Source organism: Somniosus microcephalus, chromosome 24 (assembly GCF_052327205.1).
Source record: "Somniosus microcephalus isolate GS21.2 chromosome 24, FLI_Smic_1.0, whole genome shotgun sequence".
Taxonomy (NCBI): Eukaryota; Metazoa; Chordata; class Chondrichthyes; order Squaliformes; family Somniosidae; genus Somniosus; species Somniosus microcephalus.
The window spans coordinates 57,059,610-57,079,426 of record NC_141010.1 but is presented as its reverse complement, the minus strand read 5'-3'; the positions used below and the strand labels follow the sequence as shown (position 1 = coordinate 57,079,426).

The 19,817-nt window shown below is 50.7% G+C and overlaps 1 protein-coding gene across 2 annotated transcripts in view; it reads right to left on the bottom strand.

Moving 5' to 3' along the window:
* The window catches only part of ace (angiotensin I converting enzyme (peptidyl-dipeptidase A) 1), a 432,315-nt gene extending 428,888 nt beyond the window's left edge, over nt 1-3,427 (bottom strand). Inside the window, exon 1 of one of the 2 annotated variants that reach the window (XM_085966629.1) lies at nt 3,407-3,427. Coding sequence is in view for 1 of the 2 variants with exons in the window: in XM_085966628.1 (XP_085822754.1) it covers nt 2,772-2,993 (222 nt within the window). In the remaining variant the exon portion in view is untranslated. Of the gene's footprint in view, nt 1-2,771; nt 3,337-3,406 lie in introns of those variants that run through there. The other variant, XM_085966628.1, reaches the window with a different exon arrangement.
* Nucleotides 3,428-19,817: the final 16,390 nt, after the last annotated feature.

The window sequence follows — 19,817 nt, the reverse complement described above, 5'->3', positions numbered from 1 at the left end:
CTCTCTGACCCACTCTCTGACCCACTCTCTGACCCACTCTCTGACCCACTCGCTGACCCACTCTCTGACCCACTCACTGACCCGCTCTCTGACCCGCTCTCTGACCCACTCTCTGACCCACTCTCTGACCCACTCTCTGACCCACTCGCTGACCCATTCTCTGACCCACTCTCTGACCCACTCTCTGACCCACTCTCTGACCTCCGCTGACCCACTCTCTGACCCGCTCTCTGACCCGCTCTCTGACCCACTCGCTGACCCACTCGCTGACCCACTCTCTGACCCACTCGCTGACCCACTCTCTGACCTCCGCTGACCCACTCTCTGACCCACTCTCTGACCCGCTCTCTGACCCGCTCTCTGACCCACTCGCTGACCCACTCGCTGACCCACTCTCTGACCCACTCTCTGACCTCCGCTGACCCGCTCTCTGACCCGCTCTCTGACCCGCTCTCTGACCCACTCGCTGACCCACTCTCTGACCCACTCTCTGACCCACTCTCTGACCCACTCTCTGACCCCCCGCTGACCCACTCTCTGACCCACTCTCTGACCCACTCTCTGACCCACTCGCTGACCCACTCTCTGACCCACTCTCTGATCCACTCTCTGACCCACTCTCTGACCCACTCACTGACCCACTCTCTGACCCACTCTCTGACCCACTCTCTGACCCACACTCTGACCCACTCTCTGACCCACTCTCTGACCCACTCACTGACCCACTCTCTGACCCACTCTCTGACCCGCTCGCTGGCCCGCTCTCTGACCCGCTCTCTGACCCGCTCTCTGACCCACTCTCAGACCCTCTGCTGACCCACTCTCTGACCCACTCTCTGACCCACTCTCTGACCCACTCGCTGACCCACTCTCTTACCCACTCTCTGACCCACTCTCTGACCCTTCTCTGACCCACTCTCTGACCCACTCTCTGACCCACTCTCTGACCCACTCGCTGACCCACTCTCTGGCCCACTCTCTGACCCACTCTCTGACCCACTCTCTGACCCACTCTCTGACCCACTCGCTGACCCACTCTCTGACCCACTCTCTGACCCACTCTCTGACCCACTCTCTGACCCACTCGCTGACCCACTCGCTGACCCACTCGCTGACCCACTCGCTGACCCACTCTCTGACCCACTCTCTGACCCACTCGCTGACCACTCTCTGACCCACTCTCTGACCCACTCTCTGAACTACTCTCTGACCCACTCTCTGACCCACCCTCTGACCCACTCTCTGACCCACTCTCTGACCCTCTCTCTGACCCACTCTCTGACCCACTCTCTGACCCACTCTCTGACCCTCTCTCTGACCCACTCGCTGACCCACTCTCTGACCCACTCTCTGACCCTCTCTCTGACCCACTCTCTGACCCACTCGCTGACCCACTCGTTGACCCACTCTCTGACCCTCCTCTGACCCACTCTCTGACCCACCCTCTGACCCACTCTCTGACCCACTCTCTGACCCACTCGCTGACCCACTCGCTGACCCACTCGCTGACCCACTCTCTGACCCACTCTCTGACCCACTCTCTGACCCTCTCTCTGACCCACTCTCTGACCCACTCTCTGACCCACTCGCTGACCCTCTCTCTGACCCTCTCTCTGACCCACTCTCTGACCCACTCGCTGACCCACTCGCTGACCCACTCGCTGACCCACTCTCTGACCCACTCTCTGACCCACTCTCTGACCCACTGTCTGACCCACTCTCTGACCCACTCTCTGACCCACTCTCTGACCCACTCACTGACCCACTCTCTGACCCACTCTCTGACCCACTCGCTGACCCACTCTCTGACCCACTCTCTGACCCACTCTCTGACCCACTCTCTGACCCACTCTCTGACCTTCCTCTGACCCGCTCTCTGACCCACTCTCTGACCCGCTCTCTGACCTCCGCTGACCCACTCTCTTGCCCTCCACTGACCCACTCTCTGACCCACTCTCTGACCCGCTCTCTGACCCACTCTCTGACCCACTCTCTGACCCACTCTCTGACCCTCTCGCTGACCCACTCTCTGACCCACTCTCTGATCCACTCTCTGATCCACTCTCTGACCCACTCTCTGACCCACTCTCTGACCCACTCGCTGACCCACTCTCTGACCCACTCTCTGACCCACTCTCTGACCCCCACTCTCTGACCCACTCTCTGACCCACTCGCTGACCCACTCTCTGACCCACTCTCTGACCCACTCTCTGACCCGCTCTGACCCTCCGCTGACCCACTCTCTGACCCACTCTCTGACCCACTCTCTGACCTGCTCTCTGACCCACTCTCTGACCCTCCGCTGACCCACTCTCTGGCCCTCCACTGACCCGCTCTGACCCTCCGCTGACCCACTCTCTGACCTTCCTCTAACCCACTCTCAGAGGGAGTGGCACGAAGTTGGAAGCAACTTACTCCTGTGATCAGTGGCAGTGAAGTGGTTAAACGCGTGCGAGCGCTTTCTATGAGCCAGGGATGTGAAGCGACCCATTCAAATTTCAGGGTGAGACGCAATCTAGGATCTTTCTTATATTTCCACAATTAAAATAAAAGCTGAGTTCCCGGCGTCAAAGTTGTCCAGCTCTGCTATTTGAGCATAAATGTGGGATTTATGGCCTTTATTTTGTATCTTCATTGTTGCCAGAACAGTAAGAGGTTGAATTAAGACCCTGGCCAGCTGAAAAGCCCGGCTTCCACTGCCCATGTGTCTGTGACAGATCCTGGAGTCTATGGCACCAGGTTGCTAATAGGAAGAGGGTAAAGTCAGTACCTGTTTCTGCTGGTTGTATTCGGTCAGGTTGGTGTTGTAATTCCAGCTGGCCGAAACACTCTTGAAGTAGATGATCTCTGCCGTCTGGTTGTAATCGCTCACAAATGCTAATGCCCCAGTTTCATTCTTGGTGTAATTACCGGGGCTGTACGCAGGACCCAGGGCACAGGAGCCTCCTAAGAGGAGGAACAGTCCGAGGAACCAGGGCATGGTGGTTCGCATGTTGTGATGCCTGCCCCTCTCTCAGTGCGCTCCCCAGCACCAGCCTCTTTAAATACAATCGTGTCCAGCCCAGGCTTCCCAGCTCTCTTCTGCTGATAACACATAACCTTACACCGCTCACTGATGATAGGACTGTTCAGAATAATAAAAGCTCGCCTTAGTTGCTGCCTTGTTTTACTGCACTCTGTGTTAAAGGCGCCTCCCAGAGCCATCAGCTGCCCCAGCCAAAGCAAATTTCTTCACATCTGCCAGTGTCATTTCTCTTGCTGTACGAAGGTTGCTTCATACTACAGGAGTGTGAGCTGAGATTTGCTCAATCTAACACTGCCTCTGAATGGCAGCAGAAGGAATCTTACACTGAATTCTCTCTCTCTCTCTCTCTCTTTCTCTGTCACACACACACACATACACACCGTGAGATAGACTGTCGCGGAAGCTGTGTTCACTAATCCCATTTCTTCATCCTCTGGGCAGTCTGCAGCTGCAGGTTACATCGATTTATATCGAAGCCAAACAACAGCACAAAAACAACCCAGGCAGGATCTGGCTGGCTGTTCTTGGTACAGCCTCTCGCTGGCCAATTACTGCTTCTGTCAAACACCACGGATTTTTTTTTGTTAACATATATACAACATTTTTCAGGTTGGTACCTTGAAGTTGGGCAGACGGGGAGCAGCAGAATCGCACCCCCCCCTCCCCCAAACCCGGTTCGTCGTGGATTTTATTTGCTTTTCAGCGTGGGAATGTTTTGACTTTGGGGATTTACAGGGGATTACATTGAACGTTACAGCACTGACACAGGCCATTCATAAGAACATAAGAAATAGGAGCTGGCGTCGGCCAATCGGCACCTCAGCCTGCTTCGCCATTCAATAAGATCACGGCTGGTCCGATCTTGGCCTCAGCACCATTTTCCCGCTCTTTCCCCATAACCCTTGCCTCCCTCGTAGTTCAAATGTCCGTCAGTCTCCGCCTTGAATATATTCAATGACTTGAACAATGTAGTTCAATTCGGCCCAACAGGTCAACGCCAGGATTTATGCTCCACACGAGCCTCCTCCCACTCTAATTCATCTTACCCTATCAGCATATCCTTCTATTGATTTCTTTCTCATGTACCTATCTGGGAGGTCCTGCTCCCCACGTCTGGACGCAGCTGGGCTCCCAGAACGCTTGAGCAACGCAGGTATAGGTGGCCAGGGGACCACCATCATTGAGCGCACCATAGGGCTGCTGAAGCTGAGGTCCAGGTGTCTGGGCAGGTCTGGGAGCTCCCTACATTATACCTCAAAAAGAGTCACCTGCATCGCGGCGGTGTGCTGCCTACCGCACAAGCTCGCCATACAGAGCGGCCTGCATTGGGGGGAGGCACAGAAGCACCATCGTTGGCCGAGGAAGACCAAGGGGAAGGCGAGGGAGCGGCAGAGGAAGGAGGGCCACCCGACATCTCGCTGCAAGAGTTGTGAGGGATCAGCTCATTGCCCAGTGATTCCAGTGAGCTGCTCATGCCCAATGCCCTGAGAAGGTACACAGACCTGCTCTGCATTAACATACCTGCTCCCGCCCGCCGGCCTGGTGGTGGATCTGGCCAGTATCAGGCGGGTCAGAGAGGAAATCTATGGTAATAATGCCCGGCCATTGAGATGGGCCGGCACCCCCACATTCCCCTGGATGTCCCCTCTCCCCCCCTGGATTCACCGCCTGCTTCATATTAAATGGTAAATGTTCCTGTCCTTATATCAGGATCAGGAGCCCTGGTTGATTTCCCCTTCCATAGAAACATAGAAGATAGGAGCAGGAGTAGGCCATTCGGCCCCTCGAGCCTGCTCCGCCATTCAATGCGATCATGGCTGATCATCCAAATTCAGTCCCTGCTTTCTCCCCATACCCCTTGATCCCTTTAGCCTTAAGAAATATATCCAACTCCTTCTTGAATATATTTAATGAATTGGCCTCCACTGCCTTCTGCGGTAGAGAATTCCACAGGTTCACCACTCTCTGGGTGAAGAAATTCCTCCTCATCTCTGTCCTAAATGGCTTACCCCTTATCCTTAGACTGTGACCCCTGGTTCTGGACACTCCGAACATCGGGAACATCCTTCCTGCATCGAGTCTGTCCAGTCCTGTCAGAATTTTATAAGTTTCAATGAGATCCCCTCTCATTACTCTAAACTCCAGCGAGTACAAGCCCAATCGACCCAATCTCTCCTCATACGTCATTCCTGCCATCCCTGTTACATCCTTCAGCACTCCCTTCATACTGCATTAAATAACATTCAAACCATTCACACAACTTCTGTCTCAATGACATTTTGACAATGCAGACTCAGACGTTGCTATAAAACCACACTGCTGGCCAAACTCTGGAGATAAGAGCGCCAGCCTGTTCAATCTTTCAAACTTATGTGCTGTTTTGCCCTGTATAAAGACGAGGGTAGAGTTAGTGAGTCGCTGTTGAAAAGGTGATGCAGGGTTTGCAACCTCACTTTAAATAGGAAATTGTGCGGAGAAAGTGGGCGGGCTGCCCATTTCCCGATGCAATTGGGTGAGCAGCCTGTCAATCATATTGAAACGAGGCCGGGCGTTAAAATTGCCCGGGCCTCAAGGTGGCGACGTCAAGGGGCTTCCTGCCCACCCGATTCCCGCCCAGAGTTAAAATCAGAGTTTGTGTTTCTCACTCCCACTCTCTCTGTCAGTCTCACTCCACGGCCTCGATAATTACTGGCGTGCACGTTCGGAGTGGGAGGGGTGGGTGGGGGCGGGGGGGAGGAGTTTGGATGGAAACTCGGGAGTGAGTAGAACGTGGTTGGGTGGGTCTCGGTGATCGCGGGTGGGTCGAGGAAGCTGAGGAGTCGGTAATTGCAGGGGGGATGGGGAGATCGGGGGTCGGAGATCGTTGAGCTGGGGGGTCAGACAGATTACGGTGGGGGTGTCCGGGGGGGAGATTGGGGTCGGACAGATCATTGGGGGGTTTACAGGGTAGCTTGTTGGGCCGGGGGAAACACTCCTGCGCCTCCTGGCCCACAAGTAATGCTGTAAAGACATTTACCTTATGGATCCTACCTACTCGCCTCCTTTTACCTGCCGGGTTTCCCGAGGCCTGGGAAACCCGTCTGACATTAATTGAAAATAGAAACGTTTTAAAATGGAGGCGCGCAGCCTCCTTATAAGGTTCCAACAACTGACCCGTCTCCTGAGAGCGGATTGGTCGCCTGGCCCCCATCGCGCCTCCGTTAAAACCGGAAGTGGCGGGTTCGAGATGAGTTGGATTCCTGTTTGAATTTTTTAAATGTTTTAACTTCCCATCCGACCCAAATCCACCAGTTTTTGGGAGTTAAAATTACCATGGGGGAATTACCCTTTGGGGCACTAACTTTGCCGGGGCACTACTTTTAGCGCCCCCCGCGGTTGAAATTAAATGGTAGCGCCCCAAGAGGGAAGCAGTGTGCTACAGGAGGGGCTCCCCCTCCCTCTTAGGGTGCTGCGAGGGAATATCGCGGTGCAACGTGCCGCGGTATTGCAGACCTTCCTCCCCTTCTTAAAGGGGAGGGGCCTTGTGCAGCGCGACCCGGGGCCCAGCTGGGCCGCCAATATTGGAGTGCCGGCAAAAGAGCCCGGCACTCAAGAGCAGTGCTAGGCGCATGGAGCGCAGCCGGCACTCCGCGGGTGGGGGTGCTCAGGAGGCCAGGGATGGCAACGGGGGCAGGTGCTGGCAGGCGGCCAGCAACAAAAATGGTTGCCCGGCACCTTGCCTTTAAATAGCAATGCCCCTGCTGCGGGTAGGCCCCCCTGACCCCGTCGGACATAGCGTCCGGCGGTAAGTCAGGGGGTGCTACCGGAGATCGCGGCCAGGGCGTGAGCGGGGCGCTGTGCACGGCGATGACATCATCGCCGGTGGCGCAGCGGTGCACTAACGGTTAGCGCCACCGCTAACCTCCTGCTGAATTTCGTGGGAGCCGTTGGCGGCGCTGCGCCTGGGCGCGAGTTGCTTTGCGCCCCGTTAGTGCCCTCTTAGGGCGCTAACGAGACACAAAGCAACCAAATTTTTCCCTCTTAATATGTTAACTTCCCATCTGACACAAATCCACTGATATATTTCTAAGTCAGGATGATGTGTGACTTGGAGGGGAACTTGGAGGAGGTGGTGTTCCCATGCGCCTGCTGCCCTTGTCTTTCTAGGTGGAAGAGGTCCTGGGTTTGGGAGGTGCTGCCGAAGAAGCCTTCATCTTGTAGATGGTACACACTGCAGCCACGGTACACCGGTAGTAGAGGGAGTGAATGTTTAAGGTGGTGGATGGGGTGCCAATCAAATGGGCTGCTTTGTCCTGGATGGTGTCGAGCTTCTTGAGTGTTGTTGGAGCTGCACTCATCAAGCAAGTGGAGAATATTCCATCACACTCCTTACTTGTGCCTTGTAGACGGTGGAAAGGCTTTGGGAAGACAGGAGGTGAGACATTTGCCACAGACTACCCAGCCTCTGACCTGTTCTTGTTGCCACAGTATTTATGTGGCTGGCCCAGTTAAGTTTCTGGTCAAGAGTGACCCCTTGGATGTTGATGGTGGGGGATTCAGCGATGGTAATGCCGTTGAATGTCAAGGGGAGGTGGTTAGACTCTCGCTTGTTGGAGATAGTCATTGCCTGGCACTTCTGTGGCACGAATGTTACCTGCCACTTATCAGCCCAAGCCTGAACCTCGTCCAGGTCTTGTTGCATACGGGCATGGACTGCTTCATTATCTGAGGAGTTGTGAATGGCACTGAGAACTGTGCAGTCATCAGCGAACATCCCCATTTCTGACCTTCTGTTAGAGGGAAGGTCATTGATGAAGCAGCTGAAGATGGTTGGGCCTAGGACACTGCCCTGAGGAACTCCTGCAGTGATGTCCTGGGGCTGTAATGATTGACCTTCAATCACCACAACCATCTTCCTTTGTGCTAGGTATGACTCCAGCCAGTGGAGCGTTTTCCCCCTGATTCCCATTGACTTCAATTTTACTAGGGCTCCTTGATGCCACACTCGGTCAAATGCTGCCTTGATGTCAAGGGCAGTCACTCTCACCTCACCTCTGGAATTTAGCTCCTTTGTCCATGTTTGGACCAAGGCTGTAATGAGGTCGGGAGCCGAGTGGTCTTGGTGGATCCCAAACTGGGCATCAGTGAGCAGGTTATTGGTGAGTAAGTACTGCTTCATAGCACTGTCAATGACACCTTCCATCACTTTGCTGATGATTGAGAGTAGACTGGTAATTGGCCAGATTGGATTTGTCCTGCTTTTTGTGGACAGGACATACCTGGGCAGTTTCCCACATTGATGGATAGATGCCAGTGTTGTAGCTGTACTGGAACAGCTTGGCTAGAGGCACGGCTAGTTCTGGATCACAAGTCCTCAGCACGATAGCCTTTGCTGTATCCAGTGTGCTCAGCCCTTTCTTGATATCACATGGGTTGAATCAAATTGGCTGAAGACTGGCTTCTGTGATGATGGGGACCTCAGGAGTAGGCTGATATGGACCATCCACTCGGCACTTCTGGCTGAAGATGGTTGCAAACGCTTCAGCCTCGTCTTTTGCACTCATATGCTGGGCTCCACCATCATTGAAGATGGGGATATTCATGGAGCCTCCTCCTCCAGTTAGTTGTTTAATGGTCCACCACCATTGACGACTGGATGTGGCAGAACTGCAGAGCTTTGATCTGAGCCGTTGATTGTGGGATCGCTTAGCCCTGTCTATAGCATGCTGCTTCCGCTTTTTAGCCTGCATGTAGTCCTGTGTTGCAGTTTCCCCAGGTTGGCACCTCATTTTTAGGTACACCTGGTGCTGCTCCTGGCATGCTCTTCTACACTCCTTATTGAACCAGGGTTGGTCCCCTGGCTTGATGGTAATGGCATGCTCTCCTCCTTTCTCTTATTTGGAAGGTGGAGAGCATGTCAGGGGATCTCAGAGAAGCCGTAATCGTGACCATCTTCAAGAAAGGTGACAAGTCCGATTGTGGTAATTACAGAGGAGTCTCCCAGCTGTCTGCCACAGGGAAAGTCATCGCAAGAATCCTCCTCAATCGCCTTCTCCCAGTGGCTGAAGAGCTCCTCCCAGAGTCGCAATGCAGATTCCGCCCACTAAGGGGCACAATGGACATGATCTTCACCGTGCGTCAACTACAAGAGAAATGCAGGGAACAGCACCAACCGCTGTACATGGCCTTCTTTGACCTCACAAATGCCTTCAACACCGTCAACTGTGAGGGATTATGGAGTGTCCTCCTCAAATTAGGCTGCCCTCAAAAGTTTGTCGCCATCCTCCACCTGCTTCACGATGACATGCAAGCCGTGATCCTGACCAACTGATCCACCACAGACCCAATTCATGTATGGACCGGGGTCAAGCAAGGCTGTGTCATTGCACCAACGCTCTTCTCGATCTTCCTGGCAGCAATGCTCCATCTCACCCTCAGTAAGCTCCCCACTGGAGTGGAGCTAATCTACAGAACAAACGGGAAACTGTTCAACCTCCGTCGCCTCCAGTCCAGATCCAAGGTAGTCCCATCCTGTCATTGAATTACAGTATGCAGACGACGCTTGCATCTGCGCACACTCTGAGGCCGAACTCCAAACCATCGCCAACTCCTTCACCGAAGCGTACAAGAGAATGGGCCTTACACTAAACATCTATAACACAAAGGTCCTCTACCAACCTGCCCCCGCAACACAGTACTCCTCTCCGATTATCAAAATCCATGACGAGGCCTTGGACAACGTGGACCACTTTCCATACCTCGAGAGCCTACTGTCAACAAGGGCAGACGTCAATAATGAAGTCCAACACCGCCTTCAGTGTGCCAGTGCAGCCTTCGATCACCTGAGGAAGAGAGTGTTTGAAGACCAGGACCTCAAACCCAGCACTAAGCTCATGGTCTACAGAGCAGTAGTGATACCCGCCCTGCTGTATGCTTCAGAGACATGGACCATGTACAGCAGGTACCTCAAAGCACTGGAGAGGTACCACCAACGCTGCCTCCGCAAGATCCTGCAAATCCATTGGCAGGATAGGCATACCAACGTCAGTGTTCTTGTTCAGGCCAACATCCCCAGCATCGAAGCTCTGACCACGCTCGATCAGCTCCGATGGATGGGTCACATCGTCCGCATGCCCGATACGAGACTCCCAAAACAAGCGCTCTACTCGGAGCTCCGACATGGCAAGAGAGCCCCAGGTGGGCAGAGGAAACGCTTCAAGGACACCCTCAAAGCCTCCTTGAAAAGGTGCAACATCCCCACCGACACCTGGGAATGCCTGGCCCAAGACCGCACAAAGTGGAGGAGAAGCATCTGGGAAGGCACCCAAGTCTCTTCGCCAGGAGCAAGTGCAATCAGCGCACGTCAACCCAAGCACACCACTCACCTGCCCCTTCAACCACCGTCTGCCCCACCTGTAACAGAGACTGTAGGTCCTGCATTGGACTCATCAGTCACCTGAGAACTCATTTTTAGTGTGGAAGCAAGTCATCCACTTCTTCCTGACTGTATTCCATTGTGCCGCCACCTCTGGTGGGTCTGTCCTGCCGGTGGGACATAACATACACCAGGGATGGTGATGGAGGAGTCTGGGACATTGGCTGAAATGTATGATTCTGTGAGTATGACTATGTCAGGCTGTGGGACAGCTCTCCCAATTTTGGCACAAGTCCCCAGATGTTGGTGTGGAGGATTTTGCAGGTTGACTGGGCTGGGTGTGCCATTGCCGTGTCTGTAGCCAGTGCCAAGGTCAATGCCAGGTGATCTGTCCGGTTTCATTCTTATTCGCCCAGAAATTCGGGTCGGGGGCTTCCCGCGGGTGCAAGCCCCCAACCTGCACTTACCTTGCACGCCGGCCGTTGAGCTGTGGGCTCCCGTGGAATTCCGATCCTGGGCCTGGTCCAGCTGCCGGCGCGCAGTGCTTGTGTATCCCAGGGGCACAGTTAGTTCGATCGGAGCAGGGAATGCTCCATTCATAAGTCTGACAGGAAGTGTTGTCAAGACTTATAAATACTACGGCCCCAAAATAGCACTAAATCTTCAAATAAAGTTAAAAAAAAAATCAAATTTTTTAAATAAACTATAAATTACATGAAATAACTATTTTAAACAATAATTTAAATTTTTGAAAAAAATAATTTTATTTTCTAACGGGGCTAAAAATCAACTTACAGGAAACTTTCTGGTATCCGGCACGGACGGGACCGACCTGGTGCCGGTCCATCAACAATGCCGGATAACCGAACGCTATAGTTAAAAGATACGGAGCTCAGAGCTCCGTCTAAAGCAACAAACCCAACAGCTTCAAAACAATCGGCACAACTTGCAAGCGTCTCTGTAGCTTAGCAATAGCTTCAGCTACACGCTTGCACAGCCACAAATGGAGAAAAAAAAGTAACTAAAAGTAAAAAAAGTTATCTGAACCGACTCCTGAATTTTGCCGGTGGATAGAGCGTTCCGGTTATTTAGTAGCCGGTTAATCGAAAGTTTCCTGTACCTTGCTTTAAAGTATTTAAAAATAATAAACCTGTGGAAAAAATGTTTAATTTTAATTAATTCACCACTTACCTTGTAAAAAGCAGGCCTTACGCCTGCTTTTTATATTTCTAAATTCTGCAGGCTTACCCTCCCGGGAAAACCTGTAAAAAAAAACAAAGTTCGATGCGCACGCGCAGCCTCCCCCGCGCACGCGTTCGACCTCTGAACCTCTTCATTCAGAGGAACGGAAGTACCGGTTTCCCGTGCATGCAGGAAACCGGCACTTCCATCGGGCCTACGGGTGAGTACCCCATGCATACTCACCCGTGGAGACCTGAATTTTTGGGCCATTATGTTTCATAGCAGTTAGTTACAACTGAGTAACTTGCTCAGCCATTTCAGAGGGCAGTCTAAAGTCACATATCGGCCAGACCAGGTAAGGGTGGCAGATTTCCTTCCAATAAAGGACATTAGTGAACCAGATGGGTTTTATATGACAATCCGATAGTTTCATGGTTACCATTACTACCAATTAATCCAGATTAATTTAATTAACTGAATTTAACCTCCCCAACTGCTGTGGTGGGATTTGAACTCGCGTCTCTCAGATCATTAGTCCAGGCCTACTGGATTATTAGCTGAGTGACATTACCACTATGCTACCATTCCCCTAGTTTTGAATCTTTTACCCTTTTGCTCAGGCTACTTTGTCTCAGGTTATCTCACCGGTGAGCTTTCACTCCCCGACATCCTTGCGTGTTTACACTTGTCTCCCCAGTAAACCTGGGGTTCTGATGAAGGAAACTATCTGAAATATTAACCTGTCTTTTCTCGTTCAGATACCAACATCCTGTTCTGCATTTCCAGCTTTTAATTTTATCTTCACTAGCAGACTCCTGACTCACAAGACTGCAGGAAGGTGAAAGCCTGGGGCTGGGGGTTGAAGGGAGAGGAAGGGTTAACGGAGGCCCTATGCAGTGGACCTAAACGACGGGATGAGCTGTTCTCATTCCCACATGACTCTAAGGATTAAGTGTCTCAGGCGTGCGCTTGCTCCTTGCCAGGAATGCCTCAGAGTTCAAGGTCAGATATTGGGGCTGGTCTTACCTGAAGATCACTGTGCTGATCTCTGATTCCCTGAGCCCGCTGTGTTTATTCATCATTATTCTCTCTGTTTATCTATCACTGCAGGAATATGTTCCGATCTCCCTCACATTTCCCAACATTGTTCCAGCCCATTTCTTTGCTTTTTATTCCAATCTTGGGTATAACAGCGAGAGTGTTTTTTTCTGTCTCTAGCCGCAGCAGAATTGCGCCAACAAAAGGGCCGAGGTACAAAATGCCATGCACTAACCTCTGTTCATTCTGCAGTTAAAGTGGTGGCGGCGGTGGCTCAGTGAGTCTCTGAGTCAGTAAGACTGTCGCTTCAAGTCCCACTCCAGAGGCTTGAGTGTGATCATTCTAGGCTGATACGGCAGTGCCGTATTGAGGGAGCGCTGTGCTGTCTTTTGGATGAGATGTTAAACCTGTCTGCCCTCTCAGGTGGATATGTCACTATTTTGAAGAAGAGCAGGGGATTTCTCCCTGGGGTCCTGTCCAATATTTGTCCCTCAGACAACACCTAAAAGCAGATGATCTGGTCAGTGTCACGTTGCTGTTTATGAGACCTTGCGTTTTCTACATTACAACAATGACGACACTTCATAAAATTACTGCAAACAATAACCAGCCCCAGGACAGTGACAGCATAACACAAAGAATTCGACCCAACACAATCGTCACTAAGCAAAAGGAAAAATATCTGTCATATTTGGCAGAAACAACAAAAACCCAAAACAAACTCAATTGCTACTTGGCCCTAAACAGACAATACAACATGGCTGATTACCTGACCATGGTAAAGGATAGCAAACTGAGAAAAACCTTGACAATGTACAGATTTAGTGAACATAGCCTGGCGATCGAAAATGGTAGACACAGGCAGACCCGGCTACCAAGAGAGGACAGGATATACTCTCACTGCAGTCAGGGAGTGGTGGAGACAGAGATACACTTCCTCACAGCTTGTAGAAAATATCAGGGCATAAGGGAGAATTTCTACCCAAAATTCACAAAAATATGCCCGGAATTCAGACATTTGAATGACGACCAAAAACTCCCATACCTACTAGGGGAAGAGAGAAATTGTGTAACCTTAGCGGCACACTATGTTACAGCTTGCCATAAACAGAGGGACAACCACTAAATATAAGAAAAGAGTATATAAAAATTATATGAATGTATATTTATACACTCAGGGATATATCTGTTTATACACTGTATGGATTGATCTGTATTTTTGTGTTCAACCATGAATGTTTTTCGATGCTTTGGCAACATAAGATGTACCTTGTCATGCCAATAAAGTGATTTGAATTGAATTGAATTGAATTGACTGTAAAGCACTTTGGGGCGTTCTGAGTTTTCTTTATCAGTGAAGAGTTTAATTTCGAATAAGGAAGATCCCTACAGGACTTAGCCTCCAGGGATGGAATGAGCACCATTTTAATCTCTAGTTTTTTTTAATTGCCGTCCATTACCAAGGGTTGGAACTCATGATCTGCTGTGGACATCTGCTGGGGGCATGGAGAGCGAGCGAGAGAGAGAGCAAGTCTGCAGCTGCCTCCAGTCTTCATTTTGTCTCCCTGTGTAATTGGGGTGGTTTCATTCATTCTGCTCGGTGATTCGACTCTTGCCTACATTTTCTTTTCCCCCGGTAATATTTTTGATACAGATTCTTAATTGGAGCATCTTTAATGGCTGAATGGATAAAAGTGCTTCCTTGTATGCGACTGAGTCATGTAGAAGAGGGAAAGAAAAAAGAAAGACTTGCATTTCTATAGCGCCTTTCACGACCTCAGGACGCCCCAAAGCGCTTTACAGCCAATGAAGTATTTTTGAAGTGTAGTCACTGTTGTAATGTAGGAAACGCGGCAGCTAATTTGCGCACAGCAAGCTCCCACAAGCAGCAGTGTGATAATGCCTAGTTAATCTGTTGTAGGTTGAGGGATAAATATTAGCCAGGACACTGGGATAACTCCCCTGCTCTTCTTCAAATAGTGCCGTGGGACTTTGTTACATCCACCTGAGAGAGCAGAGAGGGCCTTCAGTTTAATGCCTCATCTGAAAGACAGCACCTCAGGCAGTGCAGCGCTCCCTCAGCACTGCACTGGAGTGTCAGCCTGGATTTTGTGCTCAAGTTGCTGGAGTGGGACTTGAACCCACAGCCGTCTGACTCAGAGGCAAGAGTGCTACACCCTGAGGCACGGCTGAAGAGCTGCACACAGGTTCGATTCCCGGTCTGTGCTGAATTAGCTCATTTCAGCCTGGGTGGCACTATGGAGTGCCGGAATTGGCCTCGGAATACCCTGGCACGGTAGTAATGCATGCATGCTTACCAGTCGCTGAAGGTAAGCATGCAGGTGCAGCAGGCGGTTAAGAAGGCAAATGGCATGTTGGCCTTCGTAGCAAGAGGGTTCGAGTACAGGAACAAGGATGTCTTGCTGCAGTTGTACAGGGCCTTGGTGAGGCCACATCTTGAGTATTGTGTGCAGTTTTGGTCGCCTTATCTGAGGAAGGATGTTCTTGCCATGGAGGGAGTGCAGCGAAGATTCACCAGACTGATACCTGGGATGGCAGGAATGACGTATGAGGAGAGATTGGGTCGATTGGGCTTATACTCACTGGAGTTTAGAAGATTGAGAGGGGATCTCATTGAAGCTTATAAAATTCTAACAGGACTAGACAGACTAGATGCAGGCAGGATGTTCCCGATGGCCAGGGAGTCCAGAACCAGGGGTCACAGTCTAAGGATAAGGGGTAAACCATTTAGGACAGAGATGAGGAGGAATTTCTTCACCCAGAGAGTGGTGAACCTGTGGAATTCTCTGCCACAGAGGGTGGTGGAGGCCAGTTCATTAAATATATTCAAAAAAGAGTTGGATATATTTCTTAAGGCTAACGGGATCAAGGGATATGGGGAGAAGGCAGGGAAAGGGTACTGAATTTGGATGATCAGCCATGATCTCATTGAATGGCGGAGCAGGCTCGAGGGGCCGAATGGCCTACTCCTGCTCCTATCTTCTATGTTTCTATGTTTCTATGGAAGGGGAAATCAACCAGGGCTCCTGATCCTGATATAAGGACAGGAACATTTACCATTTAATACACAACAGGGCTGAAGCAGGCGGTGAACCCAGGGGGGGAGGGGGGACATCCGGGGGAACGTGGGGGTCCCGACCCAACTCAACGGCCAGGCATTATTACCATAGATTTCCTCTCCGACCCGCCTGATCCTGGCCAGATGCACCACCTGGCCGGCAGGCGGGAGCAGGTATTTGGCGGCAGGAGGCCACAGCCAGGGACTCGGGTAAGTGGTATGGGAGGCTCTGGACTCGATCGGCGGGGTGAGTGGGGGGGCCAGGGCAATGGAGGCCAAAGGCTTCCTTGTGAGGCCCGGAGGAACACTTCTGCCCCTCCTGGCCCTTAAGGAAACCTGAAATTAAATTTAATGAATTACCTACCTGGGCCTCTTCTGGCCCACGATCCCCCTCCGGGCAGGTCCGGGGAGGCTGCCACTGCTCCCCTGCTCAGGCCTCCGACTAATCGAGGCCCGGTTTACATATTTAAAGAAGGGTCCCGCTTCCTTCCTGCGAGTGTTTGCCTTGCCTGCCCAAAACAGCAGGTTAACACCGGGACAAGACAGAAGACAGCAGGTTCCGAGCGGGTAAACAAATGCCCTCATTTTAACTGCCCACCCCCTGCCTGGTTTCTGCCAGGCAAGGGGATTTAAAAATCGGGCCCATAGAATCCTACATCAGTGAAGGAGGCCCTTCGGCCCAACGTGCCTGTGCCGGCTCTTTGAAAGAGCTCTTTAATTAGTCCTGCTCCCCCCTGCTCTTTCCCCAAAGCCCTGCAAATTTTCCCTTTTCAAGTATTTATCCAATTCCCTTTTGAAAGTTATTATTGAATCTGCTTCTACCGCCCTTTCAGGCAGCGCATTCCAGATCACAACAACCCACTGTGTAATTATTATTTCCTCATTGGACCTCTGGTCCTTTTGCCAATTATTTTAAATCCGTGTCCTCTGGTTACCGACCCTCCTGCCAGTGGAAATAATTTCTCCCTATCTAATCTACCAAAACCCTTCAGGAATTTGAACACCTCTATTAAATCTCCCCTTAATGTTCAGAGTCTATTCCTATGGTGTCGAGGCCATTTAAAATACTGACTGCTCGATCTGACTCACTGCAAAGCAATAACTATTCGCCAGCCTGGCAGCAGGTTGTCCATCTCCTCCCCTTGGCATCGATGAGACACTGATCTTTGGATTCTCTAGCATCTGTTAGCACAGGCCTGGATTTACAAACAAACTACAACCTGTTAACATTTTGCTGTTGGTTTTAATTGTCAGTCAAGCTTATTGTTGACATTTACAAGGAAATTAAACAAATACTCAAGGGCCGGGAAAGCTTCTGAGAGGGGCTGTTACCATTTACTACATTTAATTCCAGCGCACTAAAGAATTTAATAACAGCGCTTTGTTCTAATCTCCACATGTCTCAGCTGGTTAGCGTGCTGCCCAGTGTCACAAGGTTTGATGCCCAGTCTGTGCAGAGTAACGATGGAAAGAATTTACATTTATTCTGCCCCTTTCCTGACCTCAGGACGTCCCAAAGCGCTTAAAGCCAACAAAGTACTTTTTTTTTTGAAGTGGAGTCACTGTTGTAATGCAGGAAACGCAGCAGTCAATTTGCGCACAGCAAGCTCCCACAAACAGCAATGTGATAATGACCAGATAATCTGTTTTTTAGTGATGTTGGTTGAGGGATAAATATTGGGCCTAGGACACCGGGGAGAACTCCGCCGTGCTTCTTCGAAATAGTGGCCGTGGGATCTTTTACATCCACCTGAGAACACAGACAGGGCCTCGGTTTAACATCGCATCCGAAAGACGGCACCACATCTAGCAGCACCAACCTAGACTATGTCTCTGGAGTGGGGCTTGAAGCCACAACTTCTGACTCAAGAGGTGGGAGTGCTATTAATAAACTGTAAGGGGTTTTCCTTGAGAGATTTCCCTGAGGTTTCTCTCTCTAGAGGCCTCTCTCTCTCGCACAGTAAAACCATGAGTGGTTCGACCCACTCGCCCCTTAGATTCTATACTCTGGACTTAGGGGCAGGAACTACAATGTAGAGAAAACTCTTGTAGACCAAGTTTGATGAAACAAAATGAAATTTTATTGCAAATGGAAAAATATCAAATCAAATGCAAGCAGATAAGAGTACGGTACATGGGAGGGAAAAACAAACACAAACAAATCATAACGACATTATACTAACTAAGGCAACTACAGGAATCTTATACTCTACAAAGATCATCATGAAATAAGGAAACACACGGAACATCGAGGGACAACAACTCATGTTAATTGTACCCTTAAATCCACCCCCTCATTAAACCTATCTAGATCTGATTGTGAAGGGCCAGAAACATGCTCACCAATCCCACTAGGAAGTGCAAGGTTTTGAACTCAAGTCTATGCTTTGGTCCCTTCAGGCGCGCCGTCTCCTCGTGGATCGTGGAGCCCCTGCGAGCTGCGCCACACCTCTCTCCTGAGGTGGGGGTCGGGGGCGGCTGGACACCGGCGGGCCTGGATGTCGGCGGGGTCGAGAATCGTCGGCTCGACCCTGGTCAGAGGAGCCTTGGGCTGGCTCCCATCGCTTCTTCAGTTTGGTTTTCTCTCTTCTCCCGAGCCAGGGTGGCTGGAAGGTTTCTTCTCTTGGGGTTTTATTTATTTTTTGTTTCTTCTCCCAAGCTGGGTCGATGGCCTCTCGTTTCGGCAACGGCCCGGGGATGGTCGATGATCTCCCGATGTGTTTCCCCGGGGCGGGACGCCGGCTTCGAAACGGCCTTCTTGATGTTGGCTTGGTTCTTCTTCCTCCTCCGATGGTGGAGAGGAGTTTGCTGATCTTCTCCTGAAGCGACTCCTCTTCACCCACCAGTTCCCTCTCGAAGCTGTGTCTGTGTTCAAGCTTGCCCCCAACTGCTGAAAAGTCTTCCAGATATACCTTTCTTCCAGAAGCTTCCGTCTCCCGCCCAAATTAGGTTAGTCTTTGTTTAACTTTTGGCGGGCTGGGAGCACAGCGGGGTAGTTATTATATTTTAAAATATTTTAGATGGCCGGTAAAGGCCCATCTCTGGTCTGGAATGATCTTCATTGTTTTTAATGTCCTGCTGATCTCGTTATCTAGTCCTGGGTGCTGTTCTCATGAATATGAAATTGTCCCCTTTTGTCTGGGCCAACATTTAGATGGCCTCTGTCTCCAGGCCGATCTTGACTGGATCTGCATCTAATCCATATGCATATGTGTGGGTCTGGTTTCGTTCTCTCAGAAATGGCTTCCAGAACTTGCTGTGGGTTGAATCCACAAAGCTGTCTGAGGTTGCGCAAGAACCATTTTAAAGTGTCCCAATAAGCTGGTCACATGGTATGGTAGCCATTTTGTATGCCCCTTTTTCTGGGCTTCTTTTAAAACAGTCTTTAAAATCACGGCCTCTTCTGCCATTTGACCCTTATTAATGTAAAGTCCAATTTTGCGAATCCTACAAAACTGCTGGGCCTGGCACTACCAGAGGGGCACGGAGCACCACACTGAACTGGGTGGGGGCGGGGGTAGGGGCGGGGGAGGCGGGGCAAGGTGAGGTAGCAGAATCAGGGAGTCCCAGTGACAGGGTGCACAGTTACTGAGGAACATTAGGAACAGCAGCAGGCCATTCAGCCCCTCGAATCTGCTCTCCCATCAATGAGATCACATCTGATCAGCACTGTAATTTATCTAGATTTTCAAAAGGCCTTTGATAAGGTACCCCATAATAGACTAATGAATAAGGTCAGAGAATGCGGAGTCAGGGGACAAGTAGCAGAATGGATTGCTAGCTGGCTTCAAGACAGGAAGCAGAGAGTAGAGGGTAGGAGTAAAGGGTAGCTATGCGCAGTGGCAGAAGGTGGGTAGTGGTGTTCCACAAGGATCAGTGCTGGGACCACTGCTGGTCACAATTTACATTAATGATTTAGACTTTGGAATCAAAAACACAATTTCTAAATTTGCAGATCACACCAAATTGTGGGGTGGTAGTCGATACTGAGGAGAACTGCAACAAATTACAGGAGGACATTAATAAACTTTCAGAATGGGCATATAATTGGCAAATGAAGTTCAACACAGATAAATGTGAGGTATTACATTTTGGTAGGAAGAATAGGGAGGTCACTTATCACTTGGAGGGTGCGAGT